Source organism: Podarcis cretensis, assembly GCF_951804945.1.
Source record: "Podarcis cretensis genome assembly, chromosome: Z".
Classification (NCBI taxonomy): domain Eukaryota; kingdom Metazoa; phylum Chordata; class Lepidosauria; order Squamata; family Lacertidae; genus Podarcis; species Podarcis cretensis.
Genome location: NC_137184.1, coordinates 16,233,725 through 16,249,184, shown reverse-complemented (window position 1 = coordinate 16,249,184; position 15,460 = coordinate 16,233,725). Strand labels below are relative to the sequence as shown.

The 15,460-nt window shown below is 47.0% G+C and overlaps 1 protein-coding gene across 4 annotated transcripts in view; it reads left to right on the top strand.

The window, feature by feature from the left end:
- Positions 1-1,750: 1,750 nt before the first annotated feature.
- Positions 1,751-15,460, top strand: part of SH3GLB2 (SH3 domain containing GRB2 like, endophilin B2) — a 49,004-nt gene continuing 35,294 nt past the window's right edge. For 2 of the 4 annotated variants that reach the window (XM_079961408.1, XM_079961407.1), the window contains exon 1: positions 1,751-2,037. In XM_079961408.1, the coding sequence (XP_079817534.1) occupies positions 1,975-2,037 (63 nt within the window). In that variant the 5' untranslated portion in view covers positions 1,751-1,974. The remainder of the gene's footprint in view (positions 2,038-15,460) is intronic. The other 2 variants (XM_079961405.1, XM_079961406.1) reach the window with 2 other exon arrangements.

Genomic DNA, 15,460 nt, shown 5'->3' with positions numbered 1-15,460 from the left:
TTTCTGAAATGAGAAGCCTACTTGGTTTAGGATGCTTTGTGTGTGTGTGTGTGTGTGTGTGTGTGAAGGGTTGTAGTCATCATTAGACATACACAGAGTGGATCTGTTGACTAAGCTCCATTAATTTCAATGGGTCTTATTCAAGAGCAGCAGACTGACATGTTTTGTTCAGGGCCACTACACTGTGCCCAAGGGCTGTAATGTAACTAAGTCCTACTCTTATTCTTAGTCCTACTCTTATTCTGAACCAGTGGACCTAATTTAGTCATGGTCAATCTTTTTAATGTTAGTCCACTCACAGTCTACTGTGAGTAGAATTAACATTGGATACAACCCCCAGGATCACAGCCCTGCTTGAGAGCCCTGTTGAACTCAAATGTTTGCTTCTTTGTCTAACCCAACATACCTAGGTTCAGGGCCCTGTGGACATTGAGCATGTAGAGGTCTTAGTAGACCACAAGCTTAACATGAATCAACAGTGTGACGTAGATGCAAAATAGCCAATGTTGTTCTACACTGCATCAATAGAAGTCTAGTGTCCCAATAAAGGGAACTCATAGTCCCACTCTATTCTGCCTTGGTCTATCCTCACCTGGAATGCCATGTCCAGTTCTGGGTGCCACAATTTAAGAAGGATATTGACAAGCTGAAACAATGTGCAGAGGAGGGTGACCAAGATGACTCGAACCAATGGGTTCAAGTTACAAGAAAGGAGATTCTGATTAAATATTAGGAAGAACTTTCAGATGGTAAGAGCTGTTTGACAGTGGAACGGACTCACTGAGAAGGTGGTGGGCTCTCCTTCCTGTATGCTTTGAGATCCCTGCATTGCAGGGGGTGAACTAGGTGACCCTTGAGGTCTCTTCCAACTCTACAATTCTATGATTATGGGATGTCTCTACTGCTGGTGCTTCTCAGAGTAGAACCATTGAAAATAATGAACATAAAAAGTGTCTGCTGGAACAGGCCATTGGCTCATCTAGCCCAGCCTCCTGTTTTCATGGTAGCCACCCAGATAAGGTAGTTGTGTGTCCATTAATTTCAATAGCCCTACTCTAGGTGGGGCCAACATTGCATACAGCCAACAGATTGTGGGGGCTGCATCCTTCGGATCCTCAATGCCCCTCTTCTTCAATGCCTGGGGCGCCTTAACCAATCGCCCCGATGGAGGAGACAAGTGCTCATGGAATAAAGTCCTTCATGTAGCACATAATTAAACTATGGAACTTGCTCCTGCAGGAGGCAGAGATGGTTCCAGATTAGCTTCAAAAGAGGATCAGACAAATTAATGGAGGAGAATAAGGTGATTGGCAGTGGCCATACTCTGCCTACTGGGTTGGAGGCAGTAATGCTTCTGAATGCTTGCTGGAAACCACAAGAGGGGAGGGGGCTCTTGTGCTCATGTCCCCTTTGTGCGCCTACTGATTGGCCACTGTGAGAATAGGATGCCAGACAATCTGGGCTACTGGCCTTATTTCACAGCATGCTTCTTATCCATGGCAGATAAGAGTAGGAGTTAAATTCTCAAATGCAAGTCTATCTCATACTCTGTTGGGAGCAGCAGCTACTGCACTGATTTCCTGCTTCGGGGGTTTTCCCTTGGGGGAATCCGGTTGGCCATCGTGGGAACAGGATGCTGGGCCCCTTTTGGCCTGATTCAGTAGCCAGGCTGTCCATATGGAAATTCCTGGCCGGGCCACCGTGCGCCCTGCGCTTTAAGAGGCCGCCCAGAGGATGCCAGAGGGCGCTGATGGGTCCTCCTGGGGGGTGGGAGGAGGAGGAGAAAAGGCGTTGTGTGCACTCGAGGATCTGCCTCGTCCGCTTGATATTTATTTATTTCCATCCTCCCTAGAGCGGGGCAGGTGGGCGGAAAGCTGAGCATCCAAGCAGGGAGCGGCTGAGACGGATGCCCCGGCAGCCTCGCTAGCTCGGCCTCCTCTCTCCGCGGTCCCATTTTTTTGTGGGTGCTTGGGCATGGATTTCAACATGAAGAAGCTAGCCTCCGACGCGGGCGTTTTCTTCACCAGGGCTGTTCAGGTAAGATAGAGGAGGAGAGAAATAAAAAGCAGTCCCAGGGCATTGTTACCAGGAACTTAATTGCGGGCGGGGGGTGGGGTTCCCTCCGTCTGTTGCACTGAGGAAAAGATGTTTACTTGCTTATGTCTCCCCCCACTCCGCTTCCAGCGTTAAGGGGTTTAATAGAACAGATGCTACTTCAGTTTCTGACCTTGCGCTTAAAACTGTGTTTGCATATAAAATACATCACCCCATATAGATACAGATATATTTTCCCAACTACTGTTTTTAACGAGCAGATTTTCCCAGCTTGTCTCCTGCATATAACTGCATTGGCCAAGGCACTTAAAAACTGTCATTTGAAAAATCGTATCTATATATCCAGCTACGGTTTCCTGCAGATGGATCAGATCGGCTTCCTTTTAATATAATTTTTGTAGTTTTTCTTCTGTAAGTAAATTGGTTTTGCAGCCTGGTTCCTGCCTTTGTGGATGGGCTTTGATCCATAATCTCTGCAAACAATTTTTTACCTCTATCTCCTAGAATCTCTGGTACTGGGGGCTTATTTAACTAATGGGTGTTTTGTGGGTAGATGAGAGTTAAGTTCCCTGGTAGAGGGTTGAGTCTGGCAGTATTCTCCCCTCCACAAAAAAAACCCCACACCTTGATTTATCTAGCTGCAGTCCCCTGATAATAGCAAGTGTGACATTTTATACAGTGCCTGGATTGTACGCTGTTCCTGCAAAGAGACAGATGGTTAGAAGTGAGGTTGGCCCATCCGATGACTTATTCAGCAGTGGAGAGGGCTTGATTCTAAAGCTGGCTAGAAACCTCCTGAGTGGTCTTCTCATCTCCATAGTTGACCCACTATCTTTGTGGTATAAATGTGAAAAGGTTTTTCAGTAAGGGAACCTACCATGCAGCAGACTGTATTGCAGCTTTGAGGGTAAATCAACTCTACAATAGATTGGTGGTAGAGCAGCTGCTTGGTATGCAGAAGGCCCCAGGTTCAATCCCCAAAGGCATCTCTAGGCAGCGCTGGGAAATAAACTCACTGTCTGAAACCCAGGAAAGCTGCTGCAAGTCAGACGATACTGAGCTAGGTAGGCCAGGGGTTTGACTGTCTTCCTAAGAAGGGCCATAACTCAGTGACAGAGCAACTGCTTTGTGTGTAGAAGGTCCCAGATTCAATCCTCAGCAGCATCTCTAGCTAAGGTTGGGAGAATGGACAGTGTTGAATAGGATGGACCAATGGTCTGGCTCTGTATCAGGCAGCTTCCTATGTAAACATGGGCCCTCTAGCATGTATCTGGGATTGCCTTCTTACTCAGGAGTAAAGCACAAGCCTGCTAAGAACAGGGCCTGAGCCTTTCCTTCTGGGATTGCAGCCTTGCTTGAGTGTAAGCCCCATCGAACTTGACATTTGCTTTGTCTAAATAAACTTGCCCAAGATCAGGGAGGCCTGTAATTTGTGCCTTATTCGGGCTCAAAAGGCAGGTGTGTCTGCTGCTGTTCTATCAAAAAGCATGATGCGTACTTCATGGCCTCTTCGGCTGGAACCCTTTGAAGATACGCACTTAATTCACCTGTCCTAAACATGTAATGTGATGAAACCAAACTGTTGTAACTCTACTTGCCCGTCTCCATTTCCTGAGAGGTCCCTCCTCTTCCTCGCCTCTGAAATGTAGATGTGTAACCTCCATAAGGCAGCTGCTGGTCTGGTCTTATAGTCCAGTATGCACATGGAGCTACATGTACTATGCGCATACCATATGTTTAAACTGCAGAACTTCCTCCAAACAATCCTGCAAGTTGTAGTTTACTAAGGGTGCTGGGGATTGTAGCTCTATGTGGGCAGGGGGGGCAAACTATCATGGGAAAGCCATGTGCTTTAAATGTACGGGGTGTATGCAGCGTTAGGCCTCGTCTGCACTTGTAATTTGCAGCAGTATCATACCACTTTAAACAATGATTACTCCCCCACCTAGTTGTCCAAGGAATTGTAGTTTACCTCCACAGAGCTGCACTTCCCAGCACCCCTAGCAAACTACAATTCCCAGGATTCCTGGGGGGAGGAAATGTGCTTTAAATGTATGGTATGTACGCAGCCATAAATAGATTACTGCAGGGTTTGCGCTCCTTATTTCACTTTCTCAGCTGAGATCTCTCTGTAGGGACTATTTGAAATCCCTGCAGTGGGGAGAGTTGCTGTTATACTTGGTTGCTGCTTGGTGGCTTCCCATTGGGACATCTGGTTGCCCCCAGCAGTCGGGCTCTTTCTATGTTCATGGATACCACTGTTGGATACCACTGATACTGATATTGAACAGTAGCTACTAGCACCGCACCCTGGGTCCTGCCTTATGGTCTTCCAGGGTTTTAGGGTTGGGTCCTCCAGAGCCTATTGCTGAATACATTGGCCCTTAAAATCATGTGAGCAGATAAATTTGATGCCTTGAAGTATGGAAACTAGTGGAAGAACCTCCAACTGGGTTGAAAAGCACATAAGAAGCTTGTCTTACACAGAGTCAAGCCATTGGTCCCATCCAGCTCTGCATTGTCTACGCCATGGGTAGGCAAACTAAGGCCCGGGAGCCAGAGCCGGCCCAAGTGCCTTCTAAATCTGGCCTGTGGACAGTCCAGGAACCAGCATGTTTTTACATGAATAGAATGTGTCCTTTTATTTAAAATGCCTCTCTGGGTTATTTGTGGGGCATAGGAATTCATTCATTCCCCCCATAAAAAAAATATAGTTTGGCCCCCCACAAGGTCTTAGGGACAGTGGACCGGCCCCCTGCTGAAAAAGTTTGCTGACCCCTGGTCTATGCTGATGGGCAGCAGTTCTTCAGGGTTTCAGGCAGCCCCACCTGGACATGCCATTGGGGATTGAACCTGGGACGTTCTGCATGCAAAGCAGATGCTCTACTGCTGAACCACCCCAGATCTACAGTACCTGCAATTCTCACTTAAACGACGAGGAAATGCAGTGTCTCACAATGAGCCCCAGTTTTGAAGCCTTGCAGCTGCCTTCTAAATCAATCTCTTCTCAGGAGGGAGGCTTTTCATGGACAAGGTACTGAGTTCATGGTGTTGGGCCATCTTGGATAATGGCACATATGTGATTAGAAGGTTAGCCGGTTGACAGGCTCTGTTTGAGTTGGCAAGTCAGTGGTGTCAAGGTTGAAAGAATGTCCTGTTTCATTTTGTTTTGAAAGTGCAGGCTGGAGCTGTACCGTGATCTAATCTAATCTTGCCACGTTTGCTTCTGTTGTGTACTGGAGATGAAAAGGCTTCTGAGACTTGGCACATTTGTCAGCTGGATTTATTCACCTGGATGTTTTCTGGTTCCCTTCTTCAGTAAATCATTGTCTATATTTTGTGGGTTTTGGAGATGCCAAATGAACCCTCTTGTTAGTCTGAGCAGGTAGAGTTGTTGTCCCAAATCCATAAAAATGAAGTCCAGGTTGGGTGTGGTAGGTGCATCAGGTGTCTTGTGCAAGAACGGGGAACCTCTGGCCTCCCAGATGTTGCCAGCTCCCTAACATTGTTCCTGATCCTTGACCATGTACAGAAATGGTCAAGCTCAATGGTGGAGCTTTGCATGCAGAAGGTCCTGAGTTTTACCTCTGTTTTTATCACCAGGTAGGGTTGGGAACATGGGTGGCGCTGTAGTCTAAACCACAGAGCCTAGAGCTTGCTGACCGGAAGGTTGGCGGTTTGAATCCCTGCGACGGGTTGAGCTCCCATTGCTCAGTCCCTGCTCCTGCCAACCTAGCAGTTCAAAAGCATGTCAAGTGCAAGTAGATAATTAGGTACTGCTCCAGCAGGAAGGTAAACGGCGTTTCTGTGCACTGCTCTGGTTTGCCAGAAGTGGCTTAGTCATGCTGGCCACATGACCTGGAAGCTGTCTGCGGACAAACACCAGCTCCTCAGCCTATAGAGCGAGATGAGCACGCAACCCCAGAGTTGTCCGCAATTGGACCTAATGGTCGGGGTACCTTTACCTTTACCTTTAGGGTTGGGAACATCCCTTGTGCAAAAAACCCTGGAGAGCTACTGCCAGTCAATGTAGGCATTACTTAGCTGGATGGACCAGTTGTCTGACTTGGTAAAAGACAGCATCCAATTCAGCCCTTCTGTTTGTAATCATGAAGACTAGAATCTTACATTATTTTTAAGGCAAAGGTTGTAGCTCAGAAGCAGAGCATTTGCCTTGCACGCAGCTGGTCCCAGGTTCAATCCCTGACATCTCCAGATAGGGTCAGGAATGTTCCTTGGATAGCTGTTGCTGGTCAGTGTGGACAATGTTGAGCTAGATGGACCAATGGTCTGACTCACCCCAGGGTGGAGAGGAGGGGGCAGTAGGGCTTGTTTTGTCTCTGCTTAGTCTTCCCCTGCAGAATTGTTATGAGGATAAGGGGTTGGGGGACCATGTACTCCACCATGAGCTCTTTGCAGAAAGGATGGAATAAAAACATACCGTATTGGCCTGAATATAAGCCCCACTTTCCCCCCAAATTCCAACCATGAAAAGTGTGGCTTATATTCACAACCTTACAGTATGCAGCCAGGAGCATGGGAGCGAACAGCGCCAGGAGCAGGCAAAGCAGTGTCTGCCCCATGTGTAGTTCCCCCGTCCTCTCTCGCAAGGCTGGGAAGGGAGAGAGCGAGGAAGGGGAAGGCCGCTGGCAACGCAGTGCGGCGCCAATCCACCCCCACCCTCAGTATGCAGCCAGGAGCAGCGAGGAATGGAGCAGCTTATATTCGGATATTTATTTATTCCCCCCCCCCCCCAATTTTAAAGGTGCGACTTATATTCGGGCCAATACGGTAATACATGGCTGCCTGTCGCTTAAGGTTTCTCTGTGCAGGTGCTCATGGCTGAGGGTCTGCCTTTGCAGCAATTCATATAAAGAGAAGAAGAGGCTGGTATAAATATGTTTTAAGTGTTTTAACTTTAAACATCTAAATTGTATATGATTCAGCACACACATGCACACCCCAGCACCATTTCAATGTCACCAAATGAAAACTGGCAGTGTTACCAGGAAATTTAAAACAGCTTTGCAAATCTATTAATGGGTATTGGTCATTTTTGAACCTCAAACAGCAGCAGCAAAACCAAACTTTCCTTTTGTGAAGCTTCCAAGCTTTCCAACATGCCAGTGTGGTGCAGTGGTTAGAGGGTCAGAGTAAAACCTGGGAGACTCTGGTTCAAATCCCCCACTCGGCCATGAAGCTCACTGGCTGGACCTGAGCTAGTCACTGCATCAGACCTAACCTGTTTCACTAGCCCCAGATAGCATGGCCAGCAGTTGGGGATGATGGGAGGTGAGCAACAACTGGAGGGCCAAAGATCTGAACTGCTACATTGGTTGCACCCCCACTTCAGTAGTCTCTGACATATGCAGACCATAGAATAGTAGAACCACAGAATTGTAGAGCTGGAAGGGCCTCTGAGAGTGATCTAAAGGTAAAGGTACCCCTGACCATTAGGTCCAGTCGCAGACGACTCTGGGGTCGCACGCTCATCTCGCTCTATAGGCCAGGGGAGCTGGCGTTTGTCAGCAGACAGCTTCCGGGTCATGTGGCCAGCATGACTAAGCTGCTTCTGACAAACCAGAGCAGCGCACAGAAATGCTGTTTACCTTCCCGCCAGAGTGGTACCTATTTATCTACTGGCACGTTGACGTGCTTTCGAACTGCTAGGTTGCCAGGAGCTGGGACCGAGCAACGGAAGCTCACCCTGTTGCCAGGATTCGAACTGCTGACCTTCTGAATTGCAAACCCTAGGCTCTGTGGTTTAGACCACCCACATCCCTGAGAGTGATCTAAAAAGGTAAAGGTAAAGGTACCCCTGACCGTTAGGTCCAGTCATGGACGACTCTGGGGTTGCACGCTCATCTCGCTTTATAGGCTGAGAGAGCTGGCGTTTGTCCGCAGACAGCTTCCGGGTCATGTGGCCAGCATGACTAAGCTGCTTCTGGTGAACCAGAGCAGCGCATGGAAATGCCGCTTACCTTCCCGCCAGTAGACCTATTTATCTACTTGCACTTTGACGTGCTTTCGAACTGCTAGGTGGGCAGGAGAGAGTGATCTAGTCCTGTTTAAAATAAACAAATGTTGTGTAGCGCACCAGTCTGAGCTGTTTGTTTGTGGGATGATTAGCTTTTGAGCAAGTTGTTATTGCTGTTTTTTTTTAATCGAAAGGACAAGCACCGTCTCTTGCTTCAGGGTCTGTGCAGAGGATGGTTTGTCTCATAGTTATGAAAAGGAGCAGATGGAGTCTGACTTTCCAGCAGTGTAAAAGGAGGGAGGAGAGTGAAACTCCTGGTGTGCAAGAAATTGTGTTTTAAACCTTCCATCTCAGAGATGCGGAAGGTTCTTCTGCTGATACATTTTCATTTGGCCTACACAGAACCTCTGCCGTCCTTCGAGGCTGGACTTTTGTGGTGATGTTTTATTTTCTGGGCACTTAAAAAGCTCAGTGTTTTGTACCTGGTGGAAAATGTGCTATGTAGTAGGGCTAGCAACATCTTGTCTTTAGGAACATTAGTGGATTGGGTCCACCCTGTACTGTTTCATCTAAACTGACAGGCAACAGACCTTCTCCACCCTGCTTTTCAACCTGGAACCTCCTGCATCCAAAGCAGATGCTTTGTCACTGAGCTACAGCCATTTCCCTGAAAAGCAAGATGCTAGTTCCCATAGTTTTGAATAAAGAATTAATTGAAAACAGGAATCTAGCTCAGTATCATCTAGGATGGATCTAGACACATCAGAGAAGTGTTTTGGTTAGGGAAAACAGGTAGAGAAAAATGGGACTCCACATCGCAACCTGATGGCACAATGTTATATCGCATGTACAACGTATATAAAGGGTAAAGGGACGCCTGACCATTAGGTCCAGTCGTGACCGACTCTGGGGTTGCGGCGCTCATCTCGCTTTATTGGCCGAGGGAGCCGGCGTACAGCTTCCGGGTCATGTGGCCAGCATGACTAAGCCGCTTCTGGCGAACCAGAGCAGCGCACAGAAACTCCGTTTACCTTCCCGCCGGAGCGGCACCTATTTATCTACTTGCACTTTGACATGCTTTCGAACTGCTAGGTTGGCAGGAGCAGGGACCGAGCAACGGGAGCTCACCCCATCACGGGGATTCAAACCGCCGACCTTCTGATCAGCAAAGCCTAGGCTCTGTGGTTTAACCCACAGCACCACCCGCGTCCCCATATACTGTATACTGTACTGTAAATAGCTTTTTCTTTACCAGTCTGACTGAGCCCCTACCCTGACAGGCAGGGGCTCTCCAGGGTTTCAGGCAGGAGACAATCCCAGCCCTTCCCTGAAGATCCCATCTGGGATTGAACCTGGGACCTTCTGCATGCCAAGCAGGTGCTCTACCGCTAAGTTACAACCCTCTCTCATTTAAAATAATGGGCATGGAGAACTTGGCTCCATTCCTGTGGGTCTGCTCTTACTTGGATATAACCCTTGGAATTATCTGCCATGTCCACACCCATATATTTAAAGCACGCCTCAAATAATCCTAGAGACTGTAATTTGTTAAAGGTGCTGGAATTGTAGTGCTTTGTGGAGTACAGTTCCCAGGATTCTCTGGGGGAAAGCCATATACTTTGAAGGCATGGTGTAGATTTGACCATGGGGGTCATGGTACTTGGAATTTACATTACACTCATAGGTGGAGCATCTGCTTGATGCAATAAACCTCAGGCTTGGCCTGCCTATGAACTGGAATGAGGTGGTGGAGCCCTGAAGTGGTAGATCGCAAGTGAGGGAAATTATTATTATTATTATTATTATTATTATTATTATTATTATTGTTATTATTATTATTATTATTATTAATACCCCGCCCAGCTGGCTGGGCCTCCCAAGCCACTCTGGGCGGCTCCCAACCAAATATTAAAAACACAATACAGCATTAAACATTAAAAACTTCCCTAAACAGGGCTGCCTTCAGATGTCTTTTAAAAGTAAGATAGTTGCTTATTTCCTTGACATCTGCTGGGAGGGCATTCCACAGGGCGGGTGCCACTACCGAGAAGGCCCTCTGCCTGGTTCTCTGTAATCTCACTTCTCGCAGTGAGGGAACCGCCAGAAGACCCTCGGCGTTGGACCTCAGTGTTCGGGCTGAACAATGGGGGTGGAGACGCTCCTTCACATATACTGGGCTGATGCCATTTAGAGCATTAAAGGTCAGCACCAACACTTTGAATTGTGCTCGGAAACGTATTGGGAGCCAATTCAGATCTCTCAGGACCAGTGTTATATGGTCTCGGTGGCCACTCCCAGTCACCACTGTTGAATACGCCCCAGTATTGAGGTGGTGGTGGTGGGACCCCCTGCAAGATGAGACAAATATATCAGTGATGGAGGCCTGAACACAGCAGGGAGGAGGCTGAAATAGCTTTCTCCTTGCAAGGAGTCTTTGCACGCAAAGGAGCTTTAAAAATGTGTCACTGGGAAATCTTCCTAGGCAATTTCAGATAATTATCATCAGGAATATTTTAGATTATATTGGATGTTTCCCTGTGTGTTCCCGTCTCCACTGCTCCCCCCCCCCCGAGAATAATTTGATTTACTATGTTGTTTTACTTGCGTTTAGTAAACAAAGCGAAAGGCTTTGACACTGCCAAGCTTGCCTGAATGTGGCCATTAGCGATCAGCATCCATTCATTGTTGCTGATGAACTTGGAGGATTTCCACAGAAAAATGAAGGTGCTGAAATATTTCCCACCCGACATCACTGCCTGCTGCTATGAGAAGGTAGACTCACGGACAGAAGGGGGAATGGAAGAAGTCTTACAAAAGCTCCCCCCCCCACAAAAAAAATGGAGCAGATACCAAGCATTGGAGTTTCTAGTTTTATACAGTGGTATAAGAGGGACGCACGCGGGTGGCGCTGTGGGTTAAACCACAGAGCCTAGGACTTGCCGATCAGAAGGTCAGCGTTTTGAATCCCTGCGACGGGGTGAGCTCCTGTTGCTCAGTCCCTGCTCCTGCCAGCCTAGCAGTTTGAAAGCACGTCAAAGTGCAAGTAGATAAATAGGTACCGCTCTGGCGGGAAGGTAAACGGCGTTTCTGTGCGCTGCTCTGGTTCACCAGAAGCGGCTTAGTCATGCTGGCCAGATGACTCGGAAGCTGTATGCCGGCTCCCTCGGCCAATAAAGCGAAATGAGCGCCACAACCCCAGAGTCAGCCATGACTGGACCTAATGGTCAGGGGTCCCTTTACCTTTACCTTTACCTTTATAAGAACATAGGATGCTGCCTTCTACTGGTTCAGTGCTGAACTGGATGGACTGATGTTCTGTCTCTGAATAATGCAGTTTCCTATTTAATCTAGCCCTTTATTCAGAATAATGAGGACTAGTATTTTAACAAAGGCTCCTCCTCCTGAAACCCTCTCAGTCTGTTTAGACAGAACATTGGTCCATCTAGCATACACTGCCTGAAACACAGGCTGGCTGTGTCTCTCCAGAGACCAATGGTCCATCTAGGTCAGTATTGACTGCACCATATATCTTCAAGTTTGAAAGAGGATTAGACAAATTCATGGAGGAAAGGACTATCAACGGCTATGAGTGATGACCACCATGCTCTGCTTCTATGGTTGGAGGCAGTAAATGCTTCTGAATACCAGTTGCCGGAAGCCCCAGGAGGGAAGATGGCTCTTGTGCTTGGGTCCTGCTTCCCATCATGGGCATCTGGGTGGCCACTGCGAGAACAGGATGCTGGACTGCGAGAACAGGATGCTGGACTAGATGGACCATTGGTCTGATCCAGCAGTGCTCTTCTTATGTTCTTATATTCTCAGACCCAGGTCCCACTTTTAATCCTTTTAATCCAAAACATGCATTTATTAGTCTTTTCCTATATATTTGCATGGTGATGGTCCTCCTGTTGTGACATGGATCAGGCCACAACTCAATAGTGGGTGCAAACCTACCAATTGAAAACCAATGAGCAAAGGTTTCAGGCAGGGGGTGTTCCCAGTCCTACGTGGAGCTGCCTTCAGGGATTGAACCTGGGATCTTCTATGTGTAGATGCTCTGCTGAGCTGCATGGTCCTTCCCCACTCTGCCTCCTTCAAAGCAAGTTCAGGGTGAGACTCAACTTGGTTGGCCCTGCATAGTGACAAGGCCAGCTTCCTATGAAGGCTAAAGTGCAGGCTGATCTGAATTCACATTTTTGTCAATGGCACTTAGTCTTTTCAGTGGGAGCTCTGTGGCGGTCAAACTCACACCCTCTGGGAGAATGGCCCAGCTACCTCTCCTTCTGGTTTTGGATGGGCTTGGAAGGCATTTGACACTTGCTTCATATTTTTATGTTCTTTATACATTTTTCTGTGTTTCTATGGTTTTCATGTTTGAATTGACTTACAATTGCTTCCGATTGTTAATTTTTGGTGGGTTTTGTTAGCTGCTTTGCCAAAGGAGTTTTACCTTGAAGATGTGATATAAATACCTGGCATTGTCATGGTTATTTAATTAGACATAGAACAGCAACATGTTCCCAGTAAATGTGCATAATTCCTCAAATCGTTGTTGCCTAATTCTAGTTTTCTCGGCTGTGGGAGAAGGGCAGGGTCACTGGACGGCTGAGATGTGTTTAAGCTGCCTTTCAGTCTTCCTAGATTCCAGCAGTCATTTCCCACCCACATCAAGACTAGAAACTTGATTTTTATTTTTATTTTTTAAATGAAAGCATTCTACACTCCTGTACCATTGCTACCTAGGTCAGCTGCTCTGATTATTGCTATTGTAATGGAAATGAGAATGAGGTCTTTAAAGCTCTCTAAGTATTCCTCCTTATTCTACTTGAAACTGTTTCTCAGTTCTCATGCAAATGACTTCAGAAAGGAAAAGGAAAGAAGAGTCTTCTTGGTGGCGGGGGCGGCGGGGGAGGATACCCTGTTTCGGATCTGTAAGGGTTTCTGAAGACTTTTAAAAACAAAAAATTAAAAAATATAAGGCGTAGGTTGGAGTCAGCACCAGATATCAGAAGGGAGAGAGGCGTGTTTATAAATAGCAATTCATATCATTGCACCCACTTCATATTGTTTTGCAGATGAAACGTTCCACACTGCTAACTAGGAGGCTTTTTCTTTTCTTAAAAAAGGGGGAATCACAAATATCATACAGGCATTGTGGAACCTTGCCTTTAAGGTTTTTGTGAGAGCTCAGGCACCTGACAGTAAGAATTAAGACCCCTTGAAATGCACCTGGCAATTTCAGAATCACTTGTATAATCTCTCTGCTACCAAAAGGAAAAAGAAATTCAAACACTGCAACAATACAGTGATCCCACCACTTACGCCGGGGGTTACGTTTTTGCGTATATGTGAAATCGTGTAAAGTGGGGAGGGCACTGTTGCTTAGAGTGTGATGCTGATAATGCCAAGGTTGCAGGTTTGATCCCCGCATGGGACAGCTGCATTTTCCTGCATTGCAGGGGGTTGGAGTGGAGATGGTCCTTAGGGTCCCTTCCAACTCTTGTGATTCTATGATTCACTATGATTTCTTTTAAAAAGAAAGAGAAGTCTCCCTTCTCCACCTGTTAGGGAACTTCCTCTCCTTTTCTTCAAAGTAGTTTTCACTCCCAAACAGCAGCGTAAAGGTGGCTTCCCATTGCGTTAAGGGGATGCTGGTTAGAAGCTGGTTTTTGCGTGCTGTTTGCTCAATTGCAATCAAATGGTCCAGTCCAGAACACCAGTTTTATGTGGCACCAGAGAATCCCTCTTCCAGCACCGATCGATCTTAACAAAATTAATGTTCTCACTGTAATTGCATTGGCCAAATGGAATCAACTAGTGGGAGACCTTTGCTGTAGCTCAAATGAGTTGGCCGTATTGCATCTGTCTGGGGAGCCAAGAAGTCAGGCTGTGTTCATAGGAGTGAGTCCATGTCTTGGTCGTGACGCAGCAAAAAGTTCTGAAACGGGCTTGCGTACAACTGGGCTTCTCGGAGGTCATCCTGTTCTCAGAATGGCCAAGCAGATGCCCATCCAAATGGGGCAGGAACTGAGCCTAACACCACTATCCAGTTGTTTTCCCCACTCTCTGGTATTCAGAGGTAGCCTGACCCTGGGCACGGAGGTTATATTCCCACAAAAGACCACATGGATCGGAGCAGTGGCTCATCTTGTCCAGCACATTGTTCTCACAGAGGCCAACCAGATGCCCCAATGAGAAGCCCACGAGCTAAGGGCAGCAGTAGCACTCTCCTCACTTGTGATTCCCAGCAAACTCGTATTCAGAGGCTTAATGCCTCTGAAAGTGGAGGTAGAACATCAGAAGCTGCCTTAAACAGAGCCAGACCAAAGGTCCATTGAACTCAGTATTGTCTTCACTGACCGGCAGTAGCTCTCCAAGGTTTCTGATGGGCCTCCTACCTGGAGATGGGGTTTAAAAATCAGCCTCTCTTCCCTGGGGAACTCTGGGAACTGTAGCTCTGTGAGGGATATAAAGGTAAAGGGACCCCTGACCATTAGGTCCAGTCGTGGCCGACTCTGGGGTTGCGCACTAATCTCGCTTTATTGGCCAAGGGAGCCAGCATACAGCTTCTGGGTCATGTGGCCAGCATGGCTAAGCCGCTTCTGGAGAACCAGAGCAGCACACGGAGCACTACCTATTTATCTACTTGCACTTTGAAGTGCTTTTGAACTGCTAGGTTGGCAGGAGCTGGGACCGAACAATGGGAGCTCACCCTGTTGCGGGGATTCAAACCGCTGACCTTCTGATCAGCAAGTCCTAGGCTCTGGTTTAACCCACAGCGCCACCCTTCTGAGGGATATAGGGATCTGCAAAAAACACTTAGCACACCCCTTCAGCTATGTTTTGCAGGGTGCTTTGGGGAAAGCCAGGGCTGTTGGTAGGATACTGCTTTCATAATAATAATACTGTATATTACTACTTTAATAATACTGTATATTGTTACTGTTATTTTGAATTATTTTATTTTGTTATGTACGATACAAAGAGTGAGAGATACAGAAATGAACAATGGCTTTCCTGTTTGATATCATATGGCCTGCAACTTAAGAAAGAAAATTATGCAGAGAAATGGTTATTGCAGAGAGATAAAAACAATGCCACGAGTAATAAGATAATGATCCCACAGAAGCACAGCAGACCAGTCAGTGATAAGTCCTGGACAACATAGAATTACAGAAAAATAAAGTTGGAAAGGACCCTGGGGGTCATCTCGTCCAACTCACTGCAATGCAGAAATTGAATCCAGATAAAATCATACTTGAATGAATTACCACCATTTAGCTGCATAGTCTATAGGTCTGGCTTTACCGCTGGAAACTCGTAAAGAATGAGCGAGTTTTTCTGACATTGCAGTAAATAAGGTACTAAGGTCAAAAAACCAAGTTAGTCATCCATCCCTGGGCATTGCTTTGTCAAAGAGTTTAATTT